Genomic DNA, 25805 nt, shown 5'->3' with positions numbered 1-25805 from the left:
CCTGTAAACTTTTACTAAGCTTGTGAGGCCTTGGGGTTTTTCTCTAAAGTCATAACAATGGAAACAGCATGAGTAGGTGTATGGGTGTGGTTAAACTCCTAGAACCAGGATTTTTAGTTTGTTTTTCAATAACAGTTCTTGCTGTGGTCTATAAGCTGTATGTGGAAGCTGTTTTACGTCTCTGGGGATTCTCTTCCTGCTACTAAAGGTTTATAAAATCATGAGGGGCATGCATTGGTTAAGTAGACAAGGTCTTTTCCCCAGTATTGGGAAGTCCAAAACTAGAGGGCACAGGTTTAGGGTGAGAGGCGCAAGATGTAAAAGGGACCTTAAAGGGTAATGTTTTCATGCAGCGGGTGATGTGTGTATGGAATGAGCTGCCAGAGGAAGTGGTGGATGCTGGTACAATTACAACATTTAAAAAGAATCTGGAAGGAAATATGAATAGGAATGGTTTAGAGGGATATAAGCCAAATGCTGGCACATTGGACTAGATTAATTTAGGATATCTGGTCGGCATGGACGAGTTGCACCGAAGGGTCTAACAAAGAACAAAGAAAATTTACAACCCAGGATCAGGCCCTTTGGCCCTTCAAGCCTGAGCCGATCCATATCTACTGTCGCCGAATTCCTAAACATCTGTATCCCTCTGCTCCCCACCTACTCATGCATCTGTCCAGATGTATGTTAAATGAATCTACCGTGCCTGCCTCTACCAACTCTGCTGGCAACGCGACCCAGATGTCCACTACCCTCTGTATGGAGTACTTGCCCCTTAAACTTTCCACCTCTCACCTTGAAACCGTGACCTCTCATTATTGAATCCTTCACCCTGGGAAAAAGCTTGTCTCTATCCACCCTGTCTATACTCTTCATGATTCTGTAAACCTCAATCAGGTCTCCCCTCAATTTCCTTTTTTTTTCTAATGAAAACAATCCTAACCTACTCAACCTCTCTTCATAGCTAGCACCTTCCATACCAGGCAACATCCTCGTAAACCTTCTGTGCACCCTCTCCAAAGCGTCCACATCCTTTTGGTAATGTGATGACCAGAACTGTACACAGTATTTTGAATGCTGCCGAACCAATGTCTTGTACAATTTTAACATGACTTGCCAGCTCTTATACTCAATACGCCGTCCAATGAAGGCAAGCATACTATATGCCTTCTTGACCACTCTATCCACCTGTGCGGCAACCTTAAGGGTACAATAGACCTGCACTTCCAGATCTCTCTGCCCATCAACTTTTCCAAAGATTCTTCCATTCGTTGTATAATTTGCTCTAGAATTAGTCTTGCCTAAATGCATCACCTCACATTTGTCTGGATGGAAATCCATCTGCCACCTTTCTGCCCAACTCTCCAGTCTATCTATATCCTCCTGTATTCTTTGACAGTCCCTTGTGCTTTCTGATACTCCACTAATCTTCATGTCATCTGCAAATGTGCTGATCATACCAACAGTGCCCTCTTCCAGATCATTTATATATATCACAAACAACAGTGGCCCCAACACTGACCCCTGTGGAACACCACTGGTCACCTTTCTCCATTTTGAGAAATTCCCTTCAACTTCTACTCTATCTCCTGTTGCTCAACCAGTTCTCTATCCACCTAGCTAGAACACCCTGCACACCATCTGACTTCACTTTCTCCATTAGTCTCCCAAGGGGAACCTTATTAAATGCCTTACTAAAGTCCATGTATATGACATCAACAGCCCTTCCTTCATCTGTCAACTTGGTCACTTCTTCAAAGAACTCTATTAAGTTGGTAAGGCACGATCTCCCCTTCACAAAACCATGTTGATTATCACTGATATCACTGGTCTGTTTATGTGCTGTACAACTCTGACTATCATTACATTTCAAGACAGGAGAAAGTGAGGACTGCAGATGCTGGAGATCAGAGCTGAAAATGTGTTGCTGGAAAAGCGCAGCAGGTCAGGCAGCATCCAAGGAGTAGGAGAATCGACGTTTCGGGCATGAGCCTGAAGAAGGGCTCATGCCCGAAACGTCGATTCTCCTGCTCCTTGGATGCTGCCTGACCTGCTGTGCATTTCCAGCAACACATTTTCAGCTTACATGTCAGACAATTTACTTTATTGAGTTTGCCTTTCCCAAGGGTGCGTTTATGGGATGTTACTATATCGGAATAGTTACTACTTAATTGTTAAACAATCTATTATTCTGTCAAGTTTTTCAGTAGAGTTAAGTTATTTCAATTCTTTCTTTTGTTGTATTTTAACTATAGTGTATGAATAAAATGTGTGCTTTACTTCAAAGACTAGTATTTTGACCAACGGAATTTCATCTGGAACACAATACCTGGCACTTGCTTTTAAAACAGAAAATTTAAGGTTTATGCTATCATCTTATATTATGAGGGTTTGATCTGGTCCAAAACACTGAAAGTAAGCAAGCAGGTGGTCAAGAAGACAAATGGTATGTTGGCCTTCATTGTGAGAGAATTAGAGTATAGGTGCAGGGATGTCTTGCTACAATTGTATAGGGCTTTGGTGAGATCACACGTTTTGGAGTAATGTGTAGTTTTAGATTAGATTAGATTAGATTTCTTACAGTGTGGAAACAGGCCCTTTGGCCCAACAAGTCCACACCGCCCCGCCGAAGCGCAACCCACCCATACCCCTACATTTACCCCTTACCTAATACTACGGGCAGTTTAGCATGGTCAATTCACCTGACCTGCACATCTTTGGACTGTGGGAGGAAACCGGAACACCCGGAGGAAACCCACGCAGACACTGGGAGAACGTGCAAACTCCACACAGTCAGTCGCCTGAGTCGGGAATTGAACCTGGGTCTCTGGCGCTGTGAGGCAGCAGTGCTAACCACTGTGCCACCGTGCTGCCCACAGTTCTGGTGTGTTTATTTGAGGAAGGAAGTTCTGACTGTGGAGAGAGTGTAACAAAAGTTTGCCAGACTGACTGACTCCTGGGATGAGAGAAAACGAGGACTGCAGATGTTGGTGATCAGAGTTGAAACGTGTGGCACTGGAAAAGCACAGCAGGTCAGGCAGCATCCGAGGAGCAGGAGAGTCAATAGTGTGGAGTGGATAGGTGGGAAGGAAGATGGACAGTTAGGACAGTTCAAGAGAGCGATGCCAAGTTGGAGGATTGGACCTGGGATGGGGTGGGAGGAGAGGAGATAAGGAAACTGGTGAAGTTGATGTTGATGCTGAGTCCCAAGGTGGAAGATGAGGCATTCTCACTGCAGTCGTTGAGTGGCTTGGATTTGGCTATAGAGGCGGCCCTGCATTTGCACATCCTTGGTGGAGTGGGAGGGGGAGTTGAAGTGATCAGCCACAGGATGGTGGGGTTGTTTGATGTATGTATCCCAGAGATGTTCCCTGAAACATTCTGTGAAAAGGCGTTAATATGCTATATCCGGAGATTAGTGGGTGCAAGGTGAGAACTGGAGAGGGGGGGGGGGGTTCTTGTTTCGTTTGGAAGGGCAGAGGTGCAGGAAGTGGAGAACGTGCGCTGGAGGGCATTGTTGATCACATAGGAGGAGAAATTGCAGTCCTTGACATAGGAGGCAATCTGGGATGTCTTGGAGTGGAATTGCTCCTCCTGGGAGCAGATATAGCTGAGGTGGACGAAATGGGAGTAAGGAATAGCATTTTGGGGGAGGGGAGGAATTGGGCGGAGGGAGTGGGTGAGGGGATGGACAGGTTGAGGCGTTCATTGTCACGGCAGAAGTTAGATGAAGAGGTTGAGGGTGTGTAACAGACCAGGACAGGTTGTCCAAGTGAATGGTGTATGCTGGAGGTGGGAGAAGGAGTCCTGATGGAAAAAGTAAACGCAGAGGTGGTGAAAGAAAAGTTCAATGTTGCAATGTTTATAGAATTCGTTGACCTGGGAGTGTAGTGGGATAAAGATGAGACCTTTGCTGAGGACAGATCGTTCCATGAAGGTCATGGAATTCACACTGTTGATGTTACCTAGCATGATAACAAAATGTCTGCATGGCAACCCACCAGCTCGGCAAGCAAACCAAGAACCGGGTGTAAGTCGTTTAGGACTGAGATGAGCAGAAATTTCTTTACCAAGAGATGATGAGCCTGTTGAATTCTCTGCCACATAAAGCAGTTGAGGCTAAAACATTGAACATTTTCAAAAAAGGAATTACTTCTGGATCAGAAAATATGGTAAGAAAGCAAGTACAGGGTACCAAGTAGGATGATCAGCCATGATCATACTGATTGGCACAGCAGGCCTGAAGGGCCAAATGGCCTACTCCTATTTTTGATATTAACAGGAAGAAAAACATTAACACTCTCTATGAGGAAGAAGTGATTGTGTGTAAAGTCGACTCTGATTGGTAGATGATTGGCCATGGGGAAATTGGCTAGTGAATGATTGACAGTAAATGGTCAGGTTTTGTTTAAATCTTAAACCAGGAAGGTTGATTGTGTTCAAGGCAGTGCCCTGAGAAATGAACCAGCAAATAAATGGCAATCATTATTTTGTTGAGTTGTGTGGAGTGGGGTGGAATGAACTTCCTGAGGAATTGGTGGATGTGGGTACAGTTACAAAGACATTTAGATAATTGCAAGGTTTGTGAAGGTTTGTAGCTCAGGTTGAGGTTTAGGGTGTAGGTTTGCTCGCTGAGCTGTTGCTCCAAGCTTCACTTGGAGGTCGCCACTGATGATGTTACCTAGCCAGGTAATGAAACGTCTGGATATCAAACCTACAGCTCAGTGAGCAAACCTACATGCTAAACATTTAGATAAGAACGTGAATAAGAAATGTTTACAGGGATGTGATCCAAATACAAGCAGGTGGGACTAAGTTTAGTTTGGGATTATGGTTGGCAAGGACTTGGGCGAAAGAGTCTGTTTCCATACTATGTGACTCTCATCTAGCAGTTATCTTGTTTTAAATTTGGTTAACACAATAGTTGGATATTATATAATTTGGCACTTTAAATGAACGGTTTGCAACATAAAAGCTATTGTGCTAAAGCCACTTTTCTTTAGTTTGCTGGATGAGTGTATTGCAGGTAAAACTAAAGCTGATTTCCCTTGAAAAGATAGGAGAGCTGCTTTTCCTTTTTGAATACAACTAAGTGGCATGCTTGGCCATTTCAGAGTCTGCCACCATGCTGTGGTCTGGAGCCACTTGAGTCAAACCAGGTAAGGTTTGATTTTCTTCCCTAAAGGACAAGGGTGAATTACCTGGGTTTTTATAACAAACTGATAGTTTCATGCTCACCATTACTAATATTACCTTTCACTCCAGTTTGATTTAATTAACTTAAATTCTCCAGCTGTATTGAGATTTGAACCTATATTTCTGGCCATTAATTTAGAACATTGGATAATAGAACCACTTCAACCATACCCCTTAATAGATTGTTAGGTATTCAGCGTGTAGGCATTAATATAATGCTAAAAATACTAGAATTATACAACCTTCTCGTATTACATTTTATGTTGTTACCTGAGATTCAGTAAAGTGTGCATCATGCATGAGACAAATGCTTTGCTCTTGGCATCTGATCAAATTTATAGTTTTGCTTCTAGTTTAACATGAACTAAAATAATGGTAATGCACTGTTTTAAATAAAAAACTTTATCATTATAATTGGAGAAAATGTATCAATATATTTAGCATTCAACAAGAGTTGTTTCCAAATTTGAAGAAGGACTCATCTTAGCATTGAGCTACCTAGTCTCTCCATTAACCTGTGTATTTCCATGCATTATCTCCTTGAATTGTAGGTTTCCACTATTTACTTAAAAACTATTAAGGTTGGAATATTAGCTTATTTACTTGTGATAAGCATGTAATTTATCTAACAATATAAGTATTAATATTTTTAAAAATAAGTTCAACTTCAAAATTGAAACTTGTTTGGCCTTCCCGAAATTTTTTAATGAAAGTTCGTAAAAACAAATTGTACAGTTTATTCTTGTCTTGTGATGTCACGAGGGCTGACCAAATAGACATTTGTGACACGAAGAATACCGATTGTTCAAGATGCAAAACTGACAATCATGTCTTCCAACTTGTGTAAATCAGTTCTAAGTGAATAATCTGCTGCACTATCTCCATAATTAAAACAATTCTAATAATATGTAATCTGTCCTGTGGTTCCTTGAATATTAAATAAGATTGTTTCATATGTCTGAATAACAACTGGTTTATTTGTTCATTGACACTACTTTTTTTTCCAGATGGTTCTTCTGCAGATAGTACAAGTCCAATACTAGGTAAGATAAAATGCAGTTGTATTAGTTCACATTTCCTTGCAACCCTTGGATTCTGAAACTAACTGCATTGTTTATGTACTGAGATAATCGGATATCTTAAATTCCTGTGTGATTGAATCACATTACATGTACAGGTCAACTATGCAATTAAAATAGAATTGTGGTAGGACAAGTCTTCTCAGAGAAATGTGGAACTTGATGTAAAGATATAAAGGGAAAAAATGTTACTCCAGGAAGAATATAACTTGTACTAATTCTCGTTAATTAGTGTATGCAAAGAAGATTTAAAGTCTTTTGTTGTAATTGTTATTTGCAATATCTCCTGTCAATAGATTTTAATCATAGTAAGAATATTAATTTATGATAATTTGAATGATTGAACGTAGAAGAAAGGTGGTATTGAGGTCTTGATAAATAGCAGATTTGGGGAGATATCATGATGCCTAGTTGTAGGCTGGCAGATTGAGTAGATTGGGCCTATAGACACTGGAGCTAGAAGAATGAGAATCGAACCATACAATATTCCTAAAGGACTTGACAGGTTAGGTGTGGAAAAGACATTTTCCATTGTGGGAGAGTCTAGGAGTGGTGGGCATAATCTCAATGAGGGGTCATGCATTTAAGACAGATGAAGAAGAATTTCTTCTGAAGGTTGTAAATGTGTGGAATTGATTACCACAGAGGAATCGAGCTGAAAATGTGTTGCTGGAAAAGCGCAGCAGGTTAGCAGCATCCAAGGAGCAGGAGAATCGATGTTTCGGGCATGAGCCCTTCTTCAGCCCTTCTTCATAACTTTCCTCATTCCTGAAGAAGGGCTCATGCCCGAAACGTCGATTCTCCTGCTCCTTGGATGCTGCCTGACCTGCTGCGCTTTTCCAGCAACACATTTTCAGCTCTGATCTCCAGCATCTGCAGTCCTCACTTTCTCCTACCACAGAGGAATATTGAGACTGGGTCATTAAGTATATTCAAGGCCGACAGACACAGATTTTCAAACATTAAAGCATTTGAGGGCAATGGAAAAAGCAGGAAAGTGTAGTTGAGGATTATCAGATTAGCCATGATCTCACTGAATGGCAGAGCAGATCCAATGGGCTGAGTGGCTAACTTCTGTGACTGTGCCTCCTGGTCTTCATGATCTATGTATAACTATATTTGCAGTTTGTTCTAACAAGGGAAAATGTTTACCGGATTCCCCTCTATAGCAATACTGATTTAAAGACAGATGTTAAGTTGTATGCAGTATGGATTGAAAGTTGGGAACACAAGTGTTGAGATTGCTGAAAGTAAATGGGGAATCAAAATTCAAACTACAGTCTGAAATTACTAATTTTCTCTATAACCTAGTTAATTATTTTTATTCACGGAAAAATTTGTGTGAGACAAAGTCAGAACATTTCTTTGTTTAAAGTCTTGAAAAAGCTAGATAAGTAAATTTGAAGCCAGTGGCAGTAGCACGTTTGGAGAGATAATTACTATTGTTTGGTTCCCTCATGCAAACCTATTTTATACTTATTAGGTTGTACACGTTGTATGTGGTTGAGGTAGTTCTTTAGCAGTAATTTTTGACAGTGTCCTCTTATTGGTTACATAGGTTTTGAAATACAGAAGGCAGCTCTGAAGCATTTTTTTTTGCTGATAAAAAAATTAACTAGAAATGGCATTAGTGTTTAGAGAACATTTGATCAGACAATCCGAAGCATTGTTAGAAAACTGACCAAGATGGGAAAACTTACTGCACTCGTTGTGGTACTATTGCCGCTCCCAAAATGTGTTTTTCTGCCTTGTCTATGGTTATTTGGAACAAGATTTGCGCAGCCTGGATGCTGATAAACATTGTAGGCAAAAAAACCATGCAAGAAAACTTGCTGCTGTACGACAAAGAACCTGAATTGGGCATTAAAATATTTATTTTGGGAGAGGTAAGAGAGAAGGAAATAAATTGTCACTGATGAGCTTAGTCATTTTCCTTTAACTTCAATCACTGATCTTTGAGTCTCTTTCCCTTTGACTTCAGTCATTAAGATTTGTAATACGTTGGACTATATGGGGAGAGGGAAGAGAAACTTAGCCTTATACATGCACTTTTAAATTCCAACAGCGTCATCAATGACCTAGAACTTGTTTGTGTTGATTTTTTTCCTGGCAAAGTTGAGGAATGGTTCTTTAATGTATGTACCTTCATTTGTTGCAGGAACATCTTGTTCAGATTGTGTAAAGCGGAAACAAGAAGAAAATGGTGATGTAACTCAAAAAAGGATCCGAAAAGCAAATGGTACATTTTAGAAGAAAGATATTTTAAAACCCTTTTTGTTACTTGAGCCCCATTGTCCTCTGAACCCATTTACTGCAGGCTATTTCTCAAACTAGGTGCAGAGCAAATGAGTAAAATTTTGATTAAAGCAAGTATTCCAAGAGTCAAGACAGAACAGCATGGATATTATTTATCCTTCTAATAAATTAGTAGCTATTCACATTCAACACCTTCACAACTGTCATCTCTGGTCAGCTGGGGAAGGGCAGATTGGAATTAGTATTAGTAATGCACCTGAAATCAAGGACTCCTGTTTGAGAATCATATAAGTAAATTTCCCTTAGGTTGTGTGGTACAGATGCATGTTAATGCTTCACTGATGATTTTAAAATATGCATCAAACTTTTTCATTCATGGATTTTGTATTTTCTGCCCTTAATATATTGTATGAGCAATGTGGTTGACTCTTAACTGCCCTCTGGGGTTTTTAAGGATGGGCAATAAATGTTGGCCTAGCTAGTGACACCCATATCCTGTGAACAAATTGAAGAAGCTAGAATTTATACAATTCAAGCAACTATTTTGTTTACTCCTCTAACCACCAAACTAAAAAAGAAATAACATTTCATGACTAATAGATGCTTTGGAAACCTTCATTATTTATTTGTCGAAAATTTTAGTTTTAAGAACCTTTTTGAAGCTAGATTTTCCTTTTATTTGACATTGATTGAAATTGTTAATTTCCAACAAGAGTGAATGGCTACATTTTGATTTATTTAACTAAATTTTCTGTGATTGCGTGGTGATGTCAGGGCCTCCCATCTCACTGCCAATCATCATTCATTTCTGCATTTTCTGTTTTGACATCTCTACCAGCCACTTGTCAATCAATTGACACTGTCCTTTGCTTAAAATGCAAGTAGATGTAGTCTAAGTCTTATCTTTTGGGGAGAGGAATTTGCAGGATACTTTTCTTGTTTATCTCCCTTCAATTGGTATTATTACAAGTTGTCCTGATGAGTGCAGAACATAAAGCTATGACAAATGTCTTTTTGCAAAGGTACTCAAGTTCTGTACTACCAAACAACAAATTATACAGAAGAGCAGGAAGATTCAGTTTCAGAATGAAGAAATAAATGTGCAAAATTAAATTTCATTGCAGATACAGATTATGGAGGACCATAAATTGTCCCAATAAAGCACCTTCACCAAAGTGCCATATCCCAATCCATGATGTTGGATGCATCGAAATGGGACTGAAAACCTTTATTTGTATCAGCACAAGTTGATTGGTAACTCCACAGAATAAAAACAGTACTTTGTAACTGTTGAGCAGTTGTTACAACCATTAAATGCAATCAGTGGCTCTCTTGCCTTCATGGACTTAACTATTTATTGTGGTGCCTCGGGGGAAATAAATGTCTGGACATTGCTGCTCTTTTATCAAGTGTGACTTGGTGAGAAAACATCCAGATATAGAACACATTTGTTTGAAATTTGTTTCTACTAAAGTAACTACTTTAAATGTATGAATGTTGGATGTTTTGTTCACTGAAAATCTGTTCAATGTGTTACGTATTAAATGAGGGAAAATTAGCCTTTCAATGCTGAATAGTGGGTATGGAGGGTAGCTTGCCCTATTGAATTGTATATTCTGGTTGATTGCAGAAGGGAATGAATATGATAAAGAAATCTGGCATACTATTCTGCTCTGCTCACCAGAGTATAAATGTATAAGCTTGTAAAATTGGAATTAGTTTGTAAAGAATGGATAAAAGATTGAAAAATACCAGGCCCTTAGTGTGGTCTGACTTATTTTTTGAATGCAGAACATTTTTAAAATGCAAGTAGATGTAGTCTAAGTCTTATCTTTTGGGGAGAGGAATTTGCAGGATACTTTTCTTCACTATAAGTTCAAAATTCAAGTCCCACTCCAGGCCTCAAGTGCAAAAATAATGGAGGGAATGCTGCACTGTCAATAGTACAGTCTTTTGGATGAGAGATGAAGGACCAAGGGCCAACAGCTGGCCTGGGTAGATATTAAGGATCTAATGGCACTATTTTGAAGAGAAAGGAGCTGTCTCTGGTGTCATGGTCAGCATTTAAAACTAGATTATCTGGTTTTTTACATTTGCTGCAAGTGTTAGCTGCAATATTTCCTACATTAGACGAATAATTTAATCAAATCTCACTAGGTTTACCAGATATTCCAGTGATGAGTAGGTGCCAGTGTTGAACTTTTGTGGACAAAGTTAAAAATCACAACACCGGGTTACAGTTCAACAGGTTTATTTGAAAGTGATATTCCAATGTTACATGTAACAGGCATTGTTTGTATTGAATCCAAGGTCATCTTTTTCTTTATTGATTTCCCTTTATTGGTCAGAGTATTGAGTACAGGAGTTGGGAAGTCATGTTGCGGCTGTACAGGACATTGGTTAGGCCACTTTTGGAATATCGGAAGGATGTTGTGAAACTTGAAAGGGTTCAGAAATGACTTACAAGGATGTTGCCAGGTTTGGATGATTTGAGCTATTGGGACAGGTTGAATAGGATGGGGCTGCAGCGTCGGAGGCTGAGGGGTAACCTTACAGAGGTTTATCAAATTATGAGGGGCATCGATAGGATAAATAGACAAAGTTTCTTCCCTGGGGTGAGGGAGTCCAGAACTAGAGAGCATACGTTTAGGGTGAGAGGGGAAAGATATAAAAGAGACCTAAGGGGTAACCATTCCATGCAGAGGGTAGTACATGTATGGAATGAGCTGCCAGAGGAAGTGGTGAAGGCCAGTACAATTACAACATTTTAGAAGGCATCTGGATGCGTATATGAATAGGAAGGGTTTGGAGGGATATGGGCCAGGTGCTGGCAGGTCAGACTAGAGTGTGTTGGGATATCTGGTTGACATGGATGAGCTGGACCGAAGGATCTGTTTCTGTGCTGTACATCTCTATGACTCTGTGTGCCCCATCCTTTATCTTGTGTCTGGACATGTGCAGTTCTTCAGCTCTGCCCCATTTGTTGTTACTGAAAATCTTTCTGACAGAAAGTGTTATGCCTAAATAACTAAAACTGATTCAACCCCTTCAACTTAGTGGTTATGTCTTTTACCATGCAATCTGGTGCCCATCAATGTGCCAGGTATCGAGCTTATAGTTGAAAAGTTACTTGATTATACTTTTTGTATAATCTTTTACGTGATGTGTTTTGGGCCTGAATTCTCTGAATCCATGCACCTTGTCATCTCGTGTGTCCTTCTGGTGCAATGAACCACGTAAGTATAGAACTAATACTAACTGAATGATGTTCAAAACATTAGAGATGATTCTAATCCATGGGCATATCTATATATGCAATCCCAAGTTCCACAGGTTCTCTCACCAAGTGCAGCCTATTTGTCTGACATAATTCCTGATGAAGGGCTCCTGCCCGAAACATCGATTCTCCTGCTCCTCGGATGCTGCCTGACCAGCTGTGCTTTTCCAGCAACACTCTAATCTCACCATCATCAGCCGAAGCCCTGGCTTCTTGTTGGAGTGTATAATTCAATAGATCACCGTGCCTTGTCCCAAATACCTTTTGACGGATTCAATTAACAGTGAGATTATATTGGAGAACTGGTTGAGATATTGTCAGGTTTCCCTTGATGACTTCCTTCACCTGTACATTCACTGTTTCTCTTTTGCAAATTTCCACCAGTTCTACCTTTCCCCACCCTAGATGACACCTGTAGGTGCAGAATCACCTACTTGGTTGAATGTATGACAAGATTAATTGTTCACATATTGACATTTGTTTGTGATGTCGTAATGTGAATATCTCCTGTACCCAGATATAGCTTCTATTGTACATTTGGCTATTGCATTCAATGTGCACCTTGCTGCCTCTAGGAGAAAGTGAGGACTGCAGATGCTGGAGATCAGAGCTGAAAATGTGTTGCTGGAAAAGCGCAGCAGGTCAGGCAGCATCCAAGGAGCAGGAGAATCGACGTTTTGGGCATGAACCCTTCTTCAGGAATGATTCCTGAAGAAGGGCTTATGCCCAAAACGTCGATTCTCCTGCTCCTTGTTTGTTGCCTGACCTGCTGCGCTTTTCCAGCAACACATTTTCGGCCTTGCTGCTTCTGCCTCATTTCAGATTTGGTCACACCACCAAAGAAGCTTCTGTACCATATCAATCCAAAGTGATGATTACAATATTACCTTGTATGTCTACTATATACAGTTGCATATTAAACCGAACACAATATCCCCTGGTTAGCCTTTTTAAAATATAATGTCTTGATTGTGTGTGTGTGTGTGTGTGGGGGGGGGGGATGGGGGGGGGTGTGTAAGTGGGATTGCAAAACAATACTTATTAACATAATACTTATAACACATTCAGCCTCAATATTTATACGTTAAACCCCGAGCTGGTAATTGGTCAGGCCATGCTCCAAAATTCTACAATGGGTTAAACAATACATATTCGTTATCCACAACAGAACTTCATCCTGATGAATTCACCTTTAGCTTTTGTTTGTCTACTCAAGCGTCCACAATCCATAGGTGCTGCAGAAATCATTCCTGACTATGGTTTGAGAGATTTTTCTGCAGATAAACCAATCATTATCGGTCCATTGAAGCAGGACTGTCTCTAGTACAGTGGTCAAGTTCTTAATTGGTCTGTACTGAGATGGCTGTTATAGATCCCTTTTCCTTTATACAAAATTTTCTTAAGTTTCAGATTTTAATTTCTCAATTTTTGATCCATTATTGCCAAGTCAATCAAATTTAGTACTGAGGTCCTTATGTTGTAGTAACATCATTGACCTGAAAGTCTCTTAGGGGTGCACCCATTCTCCACCAGTTAATTTAGCTGCTTGTGCCATCACTTATTACACTTGTATCCAATACCTCGGGCTTGAACTGAATGTGGACATAGAAGGATAGATTAGTAAATTTGTGGATGACACTAAGGTAGGCAGAGTTTTGGATAATTCCAAAGGATGTTGTGGGTTACAGATGGACATAGATAAGATGCAGAGCTGGGCTGAGATATGGCAAATGGAGTTTAATGTGGCAAAGTGTAAGGTAGTTCACTTCGGAAGAAGTAACAGGAATGCAGAGTACTGGGCTAAATGGTAGCCTTCTTGGCAGTGCAGATGAACAGAGAGCTCTCTGTGTCCAGATGCATAAATCCCTGAAAGTTGCCACCCAGGTTGATAGGGTTGTTAAGAAGGCATATGATGTACTAGCTTTTTTTTCATAGGGGGATTGAGTTTCGGAACCACGAGGTCATGCTTCATCTATACAAGACACTGGTAAGGCTGTACCTGGAGTGTCGTGTAGAGTTCTGGTCACCACATTTTAGGAAGGATGTGGAAGCTTTGGAAAGGGCTCAGAGGAGATTTACTATGATGTTGCCTGGTATGGAAGGAAGGTCTTATGAGAAAAGGCTGAGGGAACTGAGGCTGTTTTCATTGGAGAGAAGAAGGTTGAGAGGTGACTTAATTGAGACATACAAGGTAATCAGAGTGTTAGATAGGGTGGACAGTGAGAGCCTTTTTTCGCAGATGGTGAAGGCTAACACAAGGGGACATAGATTTAAGACAAATATCAGGGGTAGTTTCTTTACTCAGTAATAGGGGCGTGGAACAGCCTGCCTGCAACAGTAGTATACTTGCCAATGTTAAGGGCATTCAAATGGGCATTGGACCTACATATGGTAATAATGGAACGGTGTAGGTTAGATAGGCAACAGATTAATTTCACAGGTCGGCACAACATTGAGAGCCGAAGGGTCTGTACTGCGCTGTAACGTTCCATGTTCTATGAACACCACTCTGACAAATCAATCTTGGACACGTTTGAACCAAGTGCACAAGCTCGTAGTGTAGATTATCATAAAATTTTATAATCTTTTAATAAAAAGAGCCCATTTTCTGGTCCTGGACTTAGAGCCAGATAAGGTTTGTCAGTTATTTAAGGTCTCAGCATCTTTGCTTACTCATTGATATTGTTGCATCAGTGGGTTGGATCATGGTTTTTATATTCTCATTGGCAAAACCTTGTTCAGGTCACAAGTCAGTGGCTAGAATGGGGGACCATTTTTCCTTCCAGTAACTTCTGTTTCTCGATCGATACCACTCAAACTATTGCTGCCTGCCATTACTCCCACAACCATCCATATGTTAAATGTCAATGCTGCAGGCTGTAAGCAAATGACTTCCCAGTCATTACCAGTTACAGAATAATAGTTGTACAGCACAGAAACCGACCCTTCAGTCCAACTTATCCAGGCTGACCAGATATCCTAAATAAATCTAGTCCCGTTTGCCAACATTTGGCCCATATCTCTCTCAAACTCTTCCTGTTCATATACTCATTCAGATGTTGAATGTTTAAATGTTGAAATTGTACCAGCCTCCACCATTCCTCTGGCAGCTCATTATATACATGCACTTCCCTCTGTATGAAAAAGTTGCACCTTAATTGCTTTTATGTCTTTCTGCTCTCACCTTAAACCTGTGCCCTCTAGTGTTGGCTGTGCCCATCTCTGGGAAAAGACCTTGTCTATTTACCCTATCCATGCCCCTCATGATTTTATAAACCTCTATAAAGTCACTTCTCAGCCTCCAACACTCGAGGGAAAACGGTCCCAGTCTATTCAAACCCTCCAACCCTGGCAACTGTCCTGTGAATCTTTTTTTGAACCCTTTCAAGTTTTATAACATCCTTCCTTTTGCAGGAAGACCAGAACTGCATGCAGTATTCCAATAGTGGCTTAACTAATGTCATCTATAACTGCAACATGACCTCCCAACTTCTATACTCAATGCACTCAAAGGCAAGCATACCAAACGTTGTCTTCACTATCCTATCTACCTGCGACTCCACTTTCAAGGAGCTATGAACCTGTACTCTAAGGCCTCTTTGTTCAGCAACATTCCCTAGGACTTTACCATTAAGTATATAAGTCCTGCTAAAATTTCAGCACCTCGCATTTATCTGAATTAAACTCCATCTGCCATTTCTCAGCCCATTGGCCCATCTGGTCAAGATCCTGTTGTAATCTGATGTAACCTTCTTCGCTGTCCACTACACATTAAATTTTGGTGTCACCTGCAAACTTAGTAACTTTACCTCTTATGCTCACATCCAAATATTTATGTAAATGACAAAAAGTAGAGGGCCCAGCACCTTGTGGCACTCCAGTCTGAAAAACAATCCTCCACCACCAGCCTGTCTTCTACCTTTTTGAGCCAGTTCTGTATCCAAATGGCTAATTCTCCCTGTATTCCATGGGATCTAACCTTGCTAACCAGTCTCCCACAGGGAACCTTGTCAAACACCTTACTTAAGTCTTTATTATCTCCCACAGTTCCACATACAGGCAGCTTTGCTGATCTTTGAGGAGCTCTACTCTCTCCCTAATTATCCTTTTGTCCTTAACGTCTTTGTGGAATCCCTTTGGATTCACGTTAACCCTATTTGTTACAGCTATCTCATATCCCCTTTTCATCCTCCTGATTTCCCTCAAGTATACTCCTATTGTTTTTATACTCACTATCTCTGCTGTCTATATCTGGCATATGCTTCCTTATTCTTAACCGAAACCTCTATCTCTAGTCGCTCAACATTCCCTACACCTTGCCCTTCACCCTAACAGGAACATACTGTCTCTGGACTCTCGTTATCTCATTTTTGAAGGTTTCCCATTTTCCAGTTGTCCTTTTCCTGCGAACATCTGCCTCCAATTAACTTTTGAAAGTTCTTGCCTAACACAGTCAAATTGGCCCTCCTCGGATTTAGAATTTCAACTTTTAGATCTGGTCTATCCTTTTCCATCATTATTTTAAAACTAATAGAATTATGGTCACTGGTCCCAAAGTGCTCCCCCACTGACATTGGTCACCTGCTCTGCCTTATTTCTCAAGAATAGGCAAGTGTGCACCATCTCCAATAGGTACATCCATATAAGCAAATAAAATGTTCTTGTACATACTTAATAAAGTCCTCTCTATCCAAGCTCTTAACATTCTGGCAGTCCCAATCGATGTTTGGAAACTTCAAATCCCACATCATAACCACCCTATTATTGTTACTGATAACAGACTTCCTTACAAATTTGTTTTTCAATTTCCCACTGACTATTGAGGGGTCTGTCGTACAATACCAATCTGTGATCATCCCTTTCATATTCCTCAGTTCCATCCAAATGATTTCTGGAACAGGACAGCAGTAATGTTATCCCTTATCAAAAACACGACTCACCCTCCTCTCTTGTCCCCCTTTCTAATGTTCCTATAGTATTTATACCTGGAACATTAAGCTGCCAGCCCTACCCAACCCTGAGCCATGTATCTGTAATTGCTATGATATCCCAGTCCAGTGCTCCCAACCACTGAGTTCATTTACCTTCCCTGTAAGGACTCTTGCATTGAAACAAGTGCAGTTTAAGTTATCAACTCTACCTCACTCTCTGCTTTGTTCCTGTCTGCCCTGACAATTTAACTTACTCCTTTTCCCAACTGTACTAGTCTCAGACTGATTTCTTCCCCCCCCCCCCCCCCCCCACTTCCCCAATTGCTTCAAACCTGGCAGGTGCCTCCTTACCTTTGAGCCAATCTCTGTATCAGAAACCTGGCTTTCCCTGCTAATTTCCTCAGAGTCCATAGCCACTTCCATCTAAAAGGACAACAGCAGCAGAAAAATGGGAACATCAGCATCTCAAATTTCCTTCCAAGCTACTCACCAGCCTGACTTGGAAATATATAATACTGTTCCTTCATTGTCGCTGGGTCAAAATCCTGGAGTTCCCTTCCTAAGGGCATAGGTTGGGTCAACCGACAGCATTTAGATTGTAGTGGTTCAAGGTGGCAGCTCACCACCACCTTCTCAAGGACAACTGGGGACGAGTAATAAATGCCGGCCAGCCAGCGATGCCTATGTCCCACAAGTGAATAAATTAAAATAAAACTTTGTAAATTACATCTATTTAATGCTGTCTGTCACAATGAGATCCCTACAAATAGCTTCACCATCAAATGTTGAGTTAGAAATTACCAAAATGATTACTTGTTTCTATCCCAAAACCCATGGAAAGCAATTGCCAATGTATAATTAATACAAAATTAGAATTCACAGCTCAAGAATCACCAAGTACAGGGATTTTCTAAAATAAAGCATCAGAATGCTACTTGCCATTAGAAAATTATTGATTTTGTGTTTCAATATATCGGTATTGCACTTAAGACCACCATAATTTCTAATGGGAGATCTACGCTCTCCGTCCTAGTTATGCTGCTTTGTGCTTTTTAAAAAAAGACATCAGCTTATGAGATTAAATTATTAAATGTTCAGAGCAGGAAGGCTTTCCTTTGCTAATTCGTACATCTTTTCAAAAAAACATTGTGAATTCTTTTACTACTTGTGTTATATTTTGACAATACTGTTCAATTGACAAAAGGTCAGTGCTTTCCAACAAGTCTAAAGATTTGTTAGACTTTGCAGAAGTCTTGTAAGAGTATTATTTAATTATATTCAAGATCTTGTATATAATTAAATCTTGAATATAAGAAAGAAGTGGTGAAAAATATTGAAACCGTTCAGAATTGGGATGAATTTGGATATTCCTACAGGTTTCTAAATTAATCACAAATGATCCAGCATTCATTTAAATTAAGAACTTTTTTTTGATTTGGGAAAATGAAAACATGGAAAGAGGGTTGTTACTTCAATCTTGTGAAGCATTCTGGTGAAGAATCCCGTGAAGGTGAATACAGATAAAATGTGCAGCCATTTATTCAAGGCAAGAGTTATGTATGTAAATCTGACCATTCTTGTATTTCTATAATTATAGAAATTTTCTGATGGAATGTTTTGTTAATAATGAATCAGTCAGGTTTATTACTTTGCAGTGAGAACACAAATCTGAGTTGACCATTAGCCCCCTTGAATCTTTGTTATTCAGTAAAAGCATGGCTGATCTGATTGAAGCCTGAACTCCACTTTCTTGCTAACCCCTCCATAATCCTTGAGGCAAGAACTGAAAAATTCACTGAATGGTCCCAAGGAAAACCAGTGTATAGAAACTAGTTCAACAGAAACATCAAATCAAATAGAAATTATGTAAGAGTAAGGCAAATATGTCATACATTACACCTAGGCACAGATTTTACTTTATAAACACAATACTATTACTTTATATTTATGTCTTTTCTTGTTAGGATAAATGGAATGACTAATCAAATTCTTAACTTTTCAATGTTTATTGTGAAGAAATTTTTAAGCAATAATTGCTTTTTCAATATTTTCATAAAATTGTTTATCTTTGACAATGAAACACTGCATTAGTAAAATTAACGATAACGCACAAATGCTTAAATCAGTATTTAATCTGAAATATTAACACTTCTGGCCATTTACTTAGAAATCAGCATATTCTTCATAGATCACACTTGTACCTAAATGGTGCTTTTTTTTTTGCTATTTTGCCTGCCCTAACATCCCCATTTCAAAGTTCTGCTTGGTGCTAGTTCTTTACATTTTCTGTTGTCACTCTTGCTGCGTGTTAACTGTTTCTTATTGCCAATTTCCTGTTATCACCATTTTAAATGGAATACTGTGTCCAGTTTTGGTCACCTTATCTGAGGAAGGACATTCTTGCTATAGAAGGAGTTCAGCAAAGGTGGCCAAATTGATTCCGGATGGCAGGACTGAGTCATGAGAGATTAAGTCAGTTCGGATTCACTGGAGTTCAGAGGAATGAGAAGGGATCACCTAGAAATCTATAAAAATTACAAGACTATACAGTTACATGCAGGAAAACTTCTTCATTTGCCCTCGTCAATCCCTTTATATCCTGACAACTATTTTCTTAACATCTGGAATATTAATTTCTCTCTAATGTTTCCTTCAGCTCCACAAACTATTTCTTTTTGTATGCTTCTAGCAGCCTCTCCCCCGTTCACATCTTTACTACTCATCTATCCACCAAAATATTTGTTGGTTTTCTGTTTTCAATTTCAACATTTTCAACCTTGTCACATCCACTACTTATTTTCACAGGAACTCCTGGTCTCTGGTTTATATATACTTGGGTACTCATCCCTCTCTAGTATATGTGAGAAACAAACTGAGGGTCTATGCTTCTCAGCCAGCTTTCTTCACTGTATTAATAATTAGTTTTAACAATAACTAGTAACAATAACATGATTAACATTTGGGCAAGAAAAACCATTTTACAAGTACGTAAAATGCAATCAACATAAAAACAAATGTATTCAACATAAATTTTCTTTACTTCACCTTCTTCTGCAAAATTTCCAAGTGTGAATTGCAGTGCCACAGATAATGATTAAGTGTTTAAAACTTGATCTGTAAATTTAGGCCTGCTTTTGTACTAAGGCACTGTTTTGATACTTTCGCAGCTTGTTACTCCATTGGAAATCCCAGATGTTGACTAAGAGATGCCTAATGTTGCAGAGTAAGTGATGTTTGGATTTTGATGCGTACTTGGTCAGTATGATATCCAATACTGGTGTACAGATTTGTAAGATTTTGTATCTCGTAACGTATGGAGAATACATAAATGGTCATCTTTCATAAGTATTGAAAATCTACAAAGAAACTATTGGCAATGTGCTTTTTATGCTCAAAATAATCTGTCTTTTTCCTTTTCTGTATCTTGAAGACTGCAATGTTAAGTACCTAATACATTGGTATTGATTTTGTGTTTCAATATATCTGTATTGCACTTAAGACCACCATAATTTCTAATGGGAGATCTACACTTTCCGTCCTAGTTATGCTGCTTTGTGCTTTGGAAACTGTTTGTTTTTATTTTGGTCCCAACTATGTTTGTAATTATGTTACATTCAAATTCACTAACTTAAATTTTCAAAATCAAATGAGATTCCTCAGCATCCGATATGATTCATGATTTTGCCACCTACACAATGTTATTGTTAATGAGAGCCAGCAGTTGAACAACAATTTTAGTTGTTATCTTGGTATTTGCAAATCTTTTTTTTCTTTAAACAACCTCAGAGAAGATGCATCTGAAGATTTCCATGCAAGCTTGCTTAAAGTTGACCATTTGAAGTTTCCTTACAGTTTTACAATTAGATAGGGCTTTAATGGTAGCAATCACTGATTCGATGGAAAAGTATGATCAATAAATGGCACTTTGTTTCTTGAATTCCAACTTAATTGTTTTGGTTAGTCAACCAAAAAAAAACCATAGGTTTATGAATGACTTGACAGTACAATTTTCTTCTTGTTTAACAGTATGGAAATAGGTTTTTAAATGCATGTTAACAAACTTGCTAACAAAGAGACACTTTGGTGTTTTTTAAGATAACAGGTAAAACATAAATGGTTAGCTTAACAATTCAGATGACAGTAGTGTTTTTACACGGAACCAAAATATGTTCTATTACTCTTCCTGCCTTGGCTGAAGTGTCTCTTCTTTTCTGGTATTTTCTGGGTAATTTGTAAGGTCGAAGGTTAACAGTTGACTGGACATGCATTCTCCTTGCTATAACAAAAACTGCAAAAGTTAGTAAATGTCAAAGTTGAAAAGTATTGATATTTAGTTTGTCTTCACAGTTTTGCAAATTGAGGAAAGATTGAGCCGACTCTTCTGAATATTTATTTTCAAGCTGTTTAGGAGTAATATGTAGTATTTACATGTATTGATGTGAACAGTGGATGGCAGTCCCGATTACATTACTTTCTATGAAATCATTTCAAATTTACTAATATATATATATATATATATATATATATTTATACACAAGGAACAAGAGTATGCCACTTGGTCATTTGATCAAGATCACAGTTGATCTGATAAAATTTTAACCTTTACCTCTACATTCCTGCATATCCCTAATAACTTTTCATCCCTTTTGGTAGCCAAGAATCTATCTAATGTCTGTAACTAGCTTGTGAACTGCATTTGTTAAATCATAGAGGTAATTTTTCATTTCCTACAAGTTCAAATCAAGTCAGATTTAATTCTTCATAAATAGCAGGATAGGTTGTGTCTTCAACTTGTCATGTGGATGCATACGCCATTTGGGAATGGTTTGTCTTATTATGCCAGCATATCTGTTCCACTGAAATTTAGGGCAGAATATTCGAGTTGTGGGATGATGAGGTAAGAGACGGAAACTGCATTTAATTAGGTGAGGAGTGGCGTACCTAGATTTATGCAACACTCCTGACTTAAGTTCTGGGCAGGAAGATTCATGGCCAACGTCCACATTTAATATTAACTGATGTACTTACATGCCCATTAAAGTCCACTTAAAGGCAGTGCCTGCTGCCACAGACATTGATCCAGCTATAGTTTGTGGGATAAAGTGAGGACTACAGACACTGGAGAGTTAGAGTTGATAAAGGGTGGTGCTGGAAAAAGCACAGCAGGTCAGGCATCTGAACAGCAAGAGAGTCAACGTTTTTGGCAGGGCCCTGAAGAACAGTCCTGCCCAAAATGTCGCTCTCTTGCTCCTTGGATGCTGCCTAACCTGCTGTGCTTTTTGCAGCGCCACACTTATCAACTCCAGCTGTACTTGGGATGCTATCGAGTAGCCTTCAGAGATGCAAAAAGAATGTGGAATGCTAACTGGCTTGAGGTTAAACCCCAAGCAAAGATACTAACTGCCAATCAAAGGCATGGATGAAGGTCAAAGGAGTTATCACTGAGAATCATCCTGTTACCTTTTGTTTTTGACTCTTCTTCTGTCTCTCTATCTCTGCAACATGGGTATAAAAGCAACATTCAATTATGGCAAAAGTAGGGGAGAGAATTTTATACCTATATCAGGGTGTGCAGTTGCTCCTCCATCTTGCTTCCCTTTGTTTAGGCAACCCATAAAGCCCACCTCCATTTTAAAAAAGATTTAACAGGTATCAAATATTAATTGTGTAAATTTATCCATGTAGGTTATCGAAATACGTTGCAATTGCACATGTTGAAGAGCTGTCTTGTATAATTACAATCAAATTTTCCGTAACAAAATATATTGAAGATAGATTCAACTGAGGAATATGTTGCCTGGCTTTACCATTACTGTTGACAGCCTGATGTGGCAAAATATAATTAATTTTGGAAAACCCAGAAGTACCACACTAATTCAGTAGGTCTCCACATAGTTATCTTGTAAAATGGCAATCTGAAACTAGCTTGTCGGCCGTTTTTATGATGTCATGGCTGTATTACGTGGCCACATGACTTTGATGGCACAACTGTTCCACAGTTTTCCATGTGAAATCCATGAAAATCTCTGTGTGCAGTTGTAACCCTCAAGCACGTGTATAAAATAATTAGAACACAGAAAAACACACTTCCAAGCCACAACTAGAAAATTAAAACTGGAATACAAATCTGCTGTTTGGAACAATACCTGTGGATATACTCCAATTAGTGCATCGGCTTTTGAATAGAATTCCTCTTTCAATGAGATGACAATCACTTGGAAGTTCTTCCTGGATTGGTCTCTGATGTAATTTGTAACCTGAGTACAAGAACATCCAATTTTTTTTTAAAACAAAGGCAAGATGGGGCTGTCGGGTCTAAAAATAGTGAGCCTATTTCTGAAATCTCCACCTAACTGCTGGTTATGTTCATTTTGAAACTACGAGGCCATTTTTAAGGAAATCTTTGGGACTTTTTTGTCCGATTCCAATCAGTATTCCAAACGTGGCCTAACCAATGTCCTGTACAGCCGCAACATGACGTCCCAACTCCTATACTCACTGCTCTGACCAATAAAGGAAAGCATACAAAATACCTTCTCTGCACTATCCTATCTACCTGAGATGCCACATTCAAGGAACTATGAACCTAGACTCCAAAGTCCCTTTTTTTTTTTCAGCGACACTCCTCAGGAGCTTGCCATTAAGTGTAAAAGTCCTGCCCTGATTTGTTTTTCCAAAATGCAGCAACTCGCATTTATCTGATTAAAACCCCATCTGCCACTCCTTGGCCCATTGCCCACCTGATCAAGATCCCGTTGTACTCTGAGGTAACCTTCTTTGCTGTCCACTACACCTCCAATTTTGGTGTCATCTGCAAACTTACTAACTAAACCTCCTATGTTCAAATCCAAATCATTTATATAAATGACAAGAAGCAGTGGACCCAGCACCAATCCTTGTGGCACACCACTTGTCACGGGCCTGCAGTCTGAAAAGCAATCCTCTACCACCACCCTCTGTCTTCTACCTTTCAGCCAGTTCTGTATCCAAATGGCTAGTTCTCCTTGTATTCCACATAATCTAACCTTGCTAACCAGTCTACCATGAGGAACCTTATCAAACATCTTTCTGAAGTCCATACAGGTCACGTCCACCGCTCTGCCCTCATCAATCTCTTTCTTACAACTTCAAAAAACTCAATCAAGTTAGTGAGACATGATTTCCCATGCACAAAGCCATGCTGACTATCTTAACTGCTTATTATCTCCCTTCAACTCTACAACAGTATGCTGTTCTAATAAGACACTTATTAAAATCACATCAACTTAATTTCAAAGCCATACGGCCGCTGTCATCTTCTATGACTTCACTCTTCTGGCTGCTGAATTCCCTGGGTCATCTTTTTTACTGCGAGTATGTTTCATATCACAAGGTACCTTTGATAGAGTGTGTCTTCTAATTTCTTGGACAGCATGGTGTTAGATCTTCAGGCTTAGCTATCTTGATGTCAGTTGCTCTCTCCAATTTTCAAAATGGCCAATTTTTTATACTCCCAACATTGTATCGCCTCATTGGTTCAGTGTTGGCAAAACAATAAACACAAACTCGACTGGGTTTAGATTCCTGGGGCATAACTTAGACTGATTGGTTAAATTCAGATAGTTGTCAAAACAGCAACCAAAACTCAGGTATCCATTTCACAGCCAAATGTTACATATTTTCAATTTTCCAGTACATTCTTGGAGTACCATCTAGTCATTTACACAGGTGCTTGTAAGCTCTCCGTTCAGAACAGCATTCACACTCTCTTAAAGGTACAGTACACGCTTTCAATTTCAGAACAGTACGATGGTGCAAGATGCACTGCAGTAATTTGCCAGAAATCCTTAGACAGCATCTTTCATGCCCACAATCATTTCCCTTTAGAAAGACATGGGCAGCAGATACGTAGGCACAACACCACCTTGGAAATTCCTCTCCATGCCATTTGTCAGGCTGACTTGGAAATGTATCACTTTTTTCAGTGTCCCTGGGTTATAATCATAGAATTCTCTCCCTAAGAGCATCACGGGTCTACCTACAATATATGAATTGCAGTGGTTCAAGAAGGCACCTAGAGATGGATGATAAATGCTGGCCAGCCAGCAACATGCACATCCCACAAGTGAATAATTAAAAAAAAAAATTGTCCTTACCCAGTCTGACCAACATGTGACTCCAAACTTACAACAATGTGTATAGCCTAGCAAGCCTCTTTTCACAATAAACTGCAATAAAAAAAAATGTTGGACCGCTTAGCTGTGACACCTACAATAGTTTCAGAAATGACAAAGATCCACATCCTGTCCATTGGCACACATTGTCCAAGGTGCATCAGATGATTATTTTCATTGACGTAACTTCAGTTTAAGTTCAATTTCAGAGAGTTGTGCCAATGCTAGAAAGCAATGGTAATCAGCTGACTGGACGTTTAAGCTTCCCGTCCAATTTCAGCACACACCACTACACCCAGATTTCCACAGGAGACCAATGTGCGATATTCTCTCAAACCCAGATTTTGCTACTTTAGACAACACAAGGTTCAGACCATTGAGTTCTCCCCAACCTTCATAGAACTTTCCACTTCTAGTTCTGACATGATCTTCTCCCTTGGAATGTTCCAAACAGAATTTTTTTTCCTGCAGGCTTCACCCTATATTTCTTTGCAAACTCCTTGCTATAGGTGTAGAACATCAGTTTCAAATGAGTTGGTATCCCAGCCTGCAGTTTTAATGGGATGTCCCAGGAACTGTACTGATTACACTGCATTTTCATATAGGACATGTGAATAATTGCCTCAGCTACATTTCGGACAAAACTTCAGAAGTAAGATTCTCCTTCTTTCTGATACAAATAAATTGTGTTATTAGTAGTAGCTGTGTGCAGCTTTTAGTCATTAGCTCTCTACTCCATCTCCAGTGATAGCCTCCAGTCCCATGGGGCCAGTGATATTTTGCTGATTGCTTCTCATGGTTATTACTGCAGTGATCGCAGGGCACTCGACAAAGTGAACAATGTTCTCCATAACCAGGAGAAAGTGAGGACTGCAGATGCTGGAGATCAGAGCTGAAAATGTGTTGCTGGAAA

At 39.4% G+C, this 25805-nt stretch overlaps 2 protein-coding genes across 4 annotated transcripts in view; one reads left to right on the top strand and one right to left on the bottom strand.

The window, feature by feature from the left end:
* Nucleotides 1–9872, top strand: part of LOC122559577 (protein FAM118A-like) — a 61747-nt gene extending 51875 nt beyond the window's left edge. For all 3 annotated transcript variants that reach the window (XM_043709283.1, XM_043709284.1, XM_043709285.1), the window contains 3 exons: nt 6204–6239; nt 8434–8514; nt 9656–9872. In XM_043709283.1, coding sequence (XP_043565218.1) covers nt 6204–6239; nt 8434–8514; nt 9656–9678 — 140 coding nt within the window. In that variant the 3' untranslated portion in view covers nt 9679–9872. The remainder of the gene's footprint in view (nt 1–6203; nt 6240–8433; nt 8515–9655) is intronic.
* A 10867-nt stretch (nt 9873–20739) lies between these two features.
* Nucleotides 20740–25805, bottom strand: part of LOC122559576 (structural maintenance of chromosomes protein 1B-like) — a 140920-nt gene continuing 135854 nt past the window's right edge. Inside the window, exons 24-25 of the mRNA XM_043709282.1 lie at nt 22886–22996; nt 20740–21015 (exon numbers count right to left, since the gene is read on the bottom strand). Of these exons, the coding sequence (XP_043565217.1) occupies nt 20914–21015; nt 22886–22996 (213 nt within the window). The 3' untranslated portion in view covers nt 20740–20913. The remainder of the gene's footprint in view (nt 21016–22885; nt 22997–25805) is intronic.

This window comes from Chiloscyllium plagiosum, chromosome 19, assembly GCF_004010195.1.
Source record: "Chiloscyllium plagiosum isolate BGI_BamShark_2017 chromosome 19, ASM401019v2, whole genome shotgun sequence".
NCBI classification, from domain to species: Eukaryota; Metazoa; Chordata; class Chondrichthyes; order Orectolobiformes; family Hemiscylliidae; genus Chiloscyllium; species Chiloscyllium plagiosum.
This window is presented reverse-complemented; position numbering and strand designations above follow the sequence as displayed.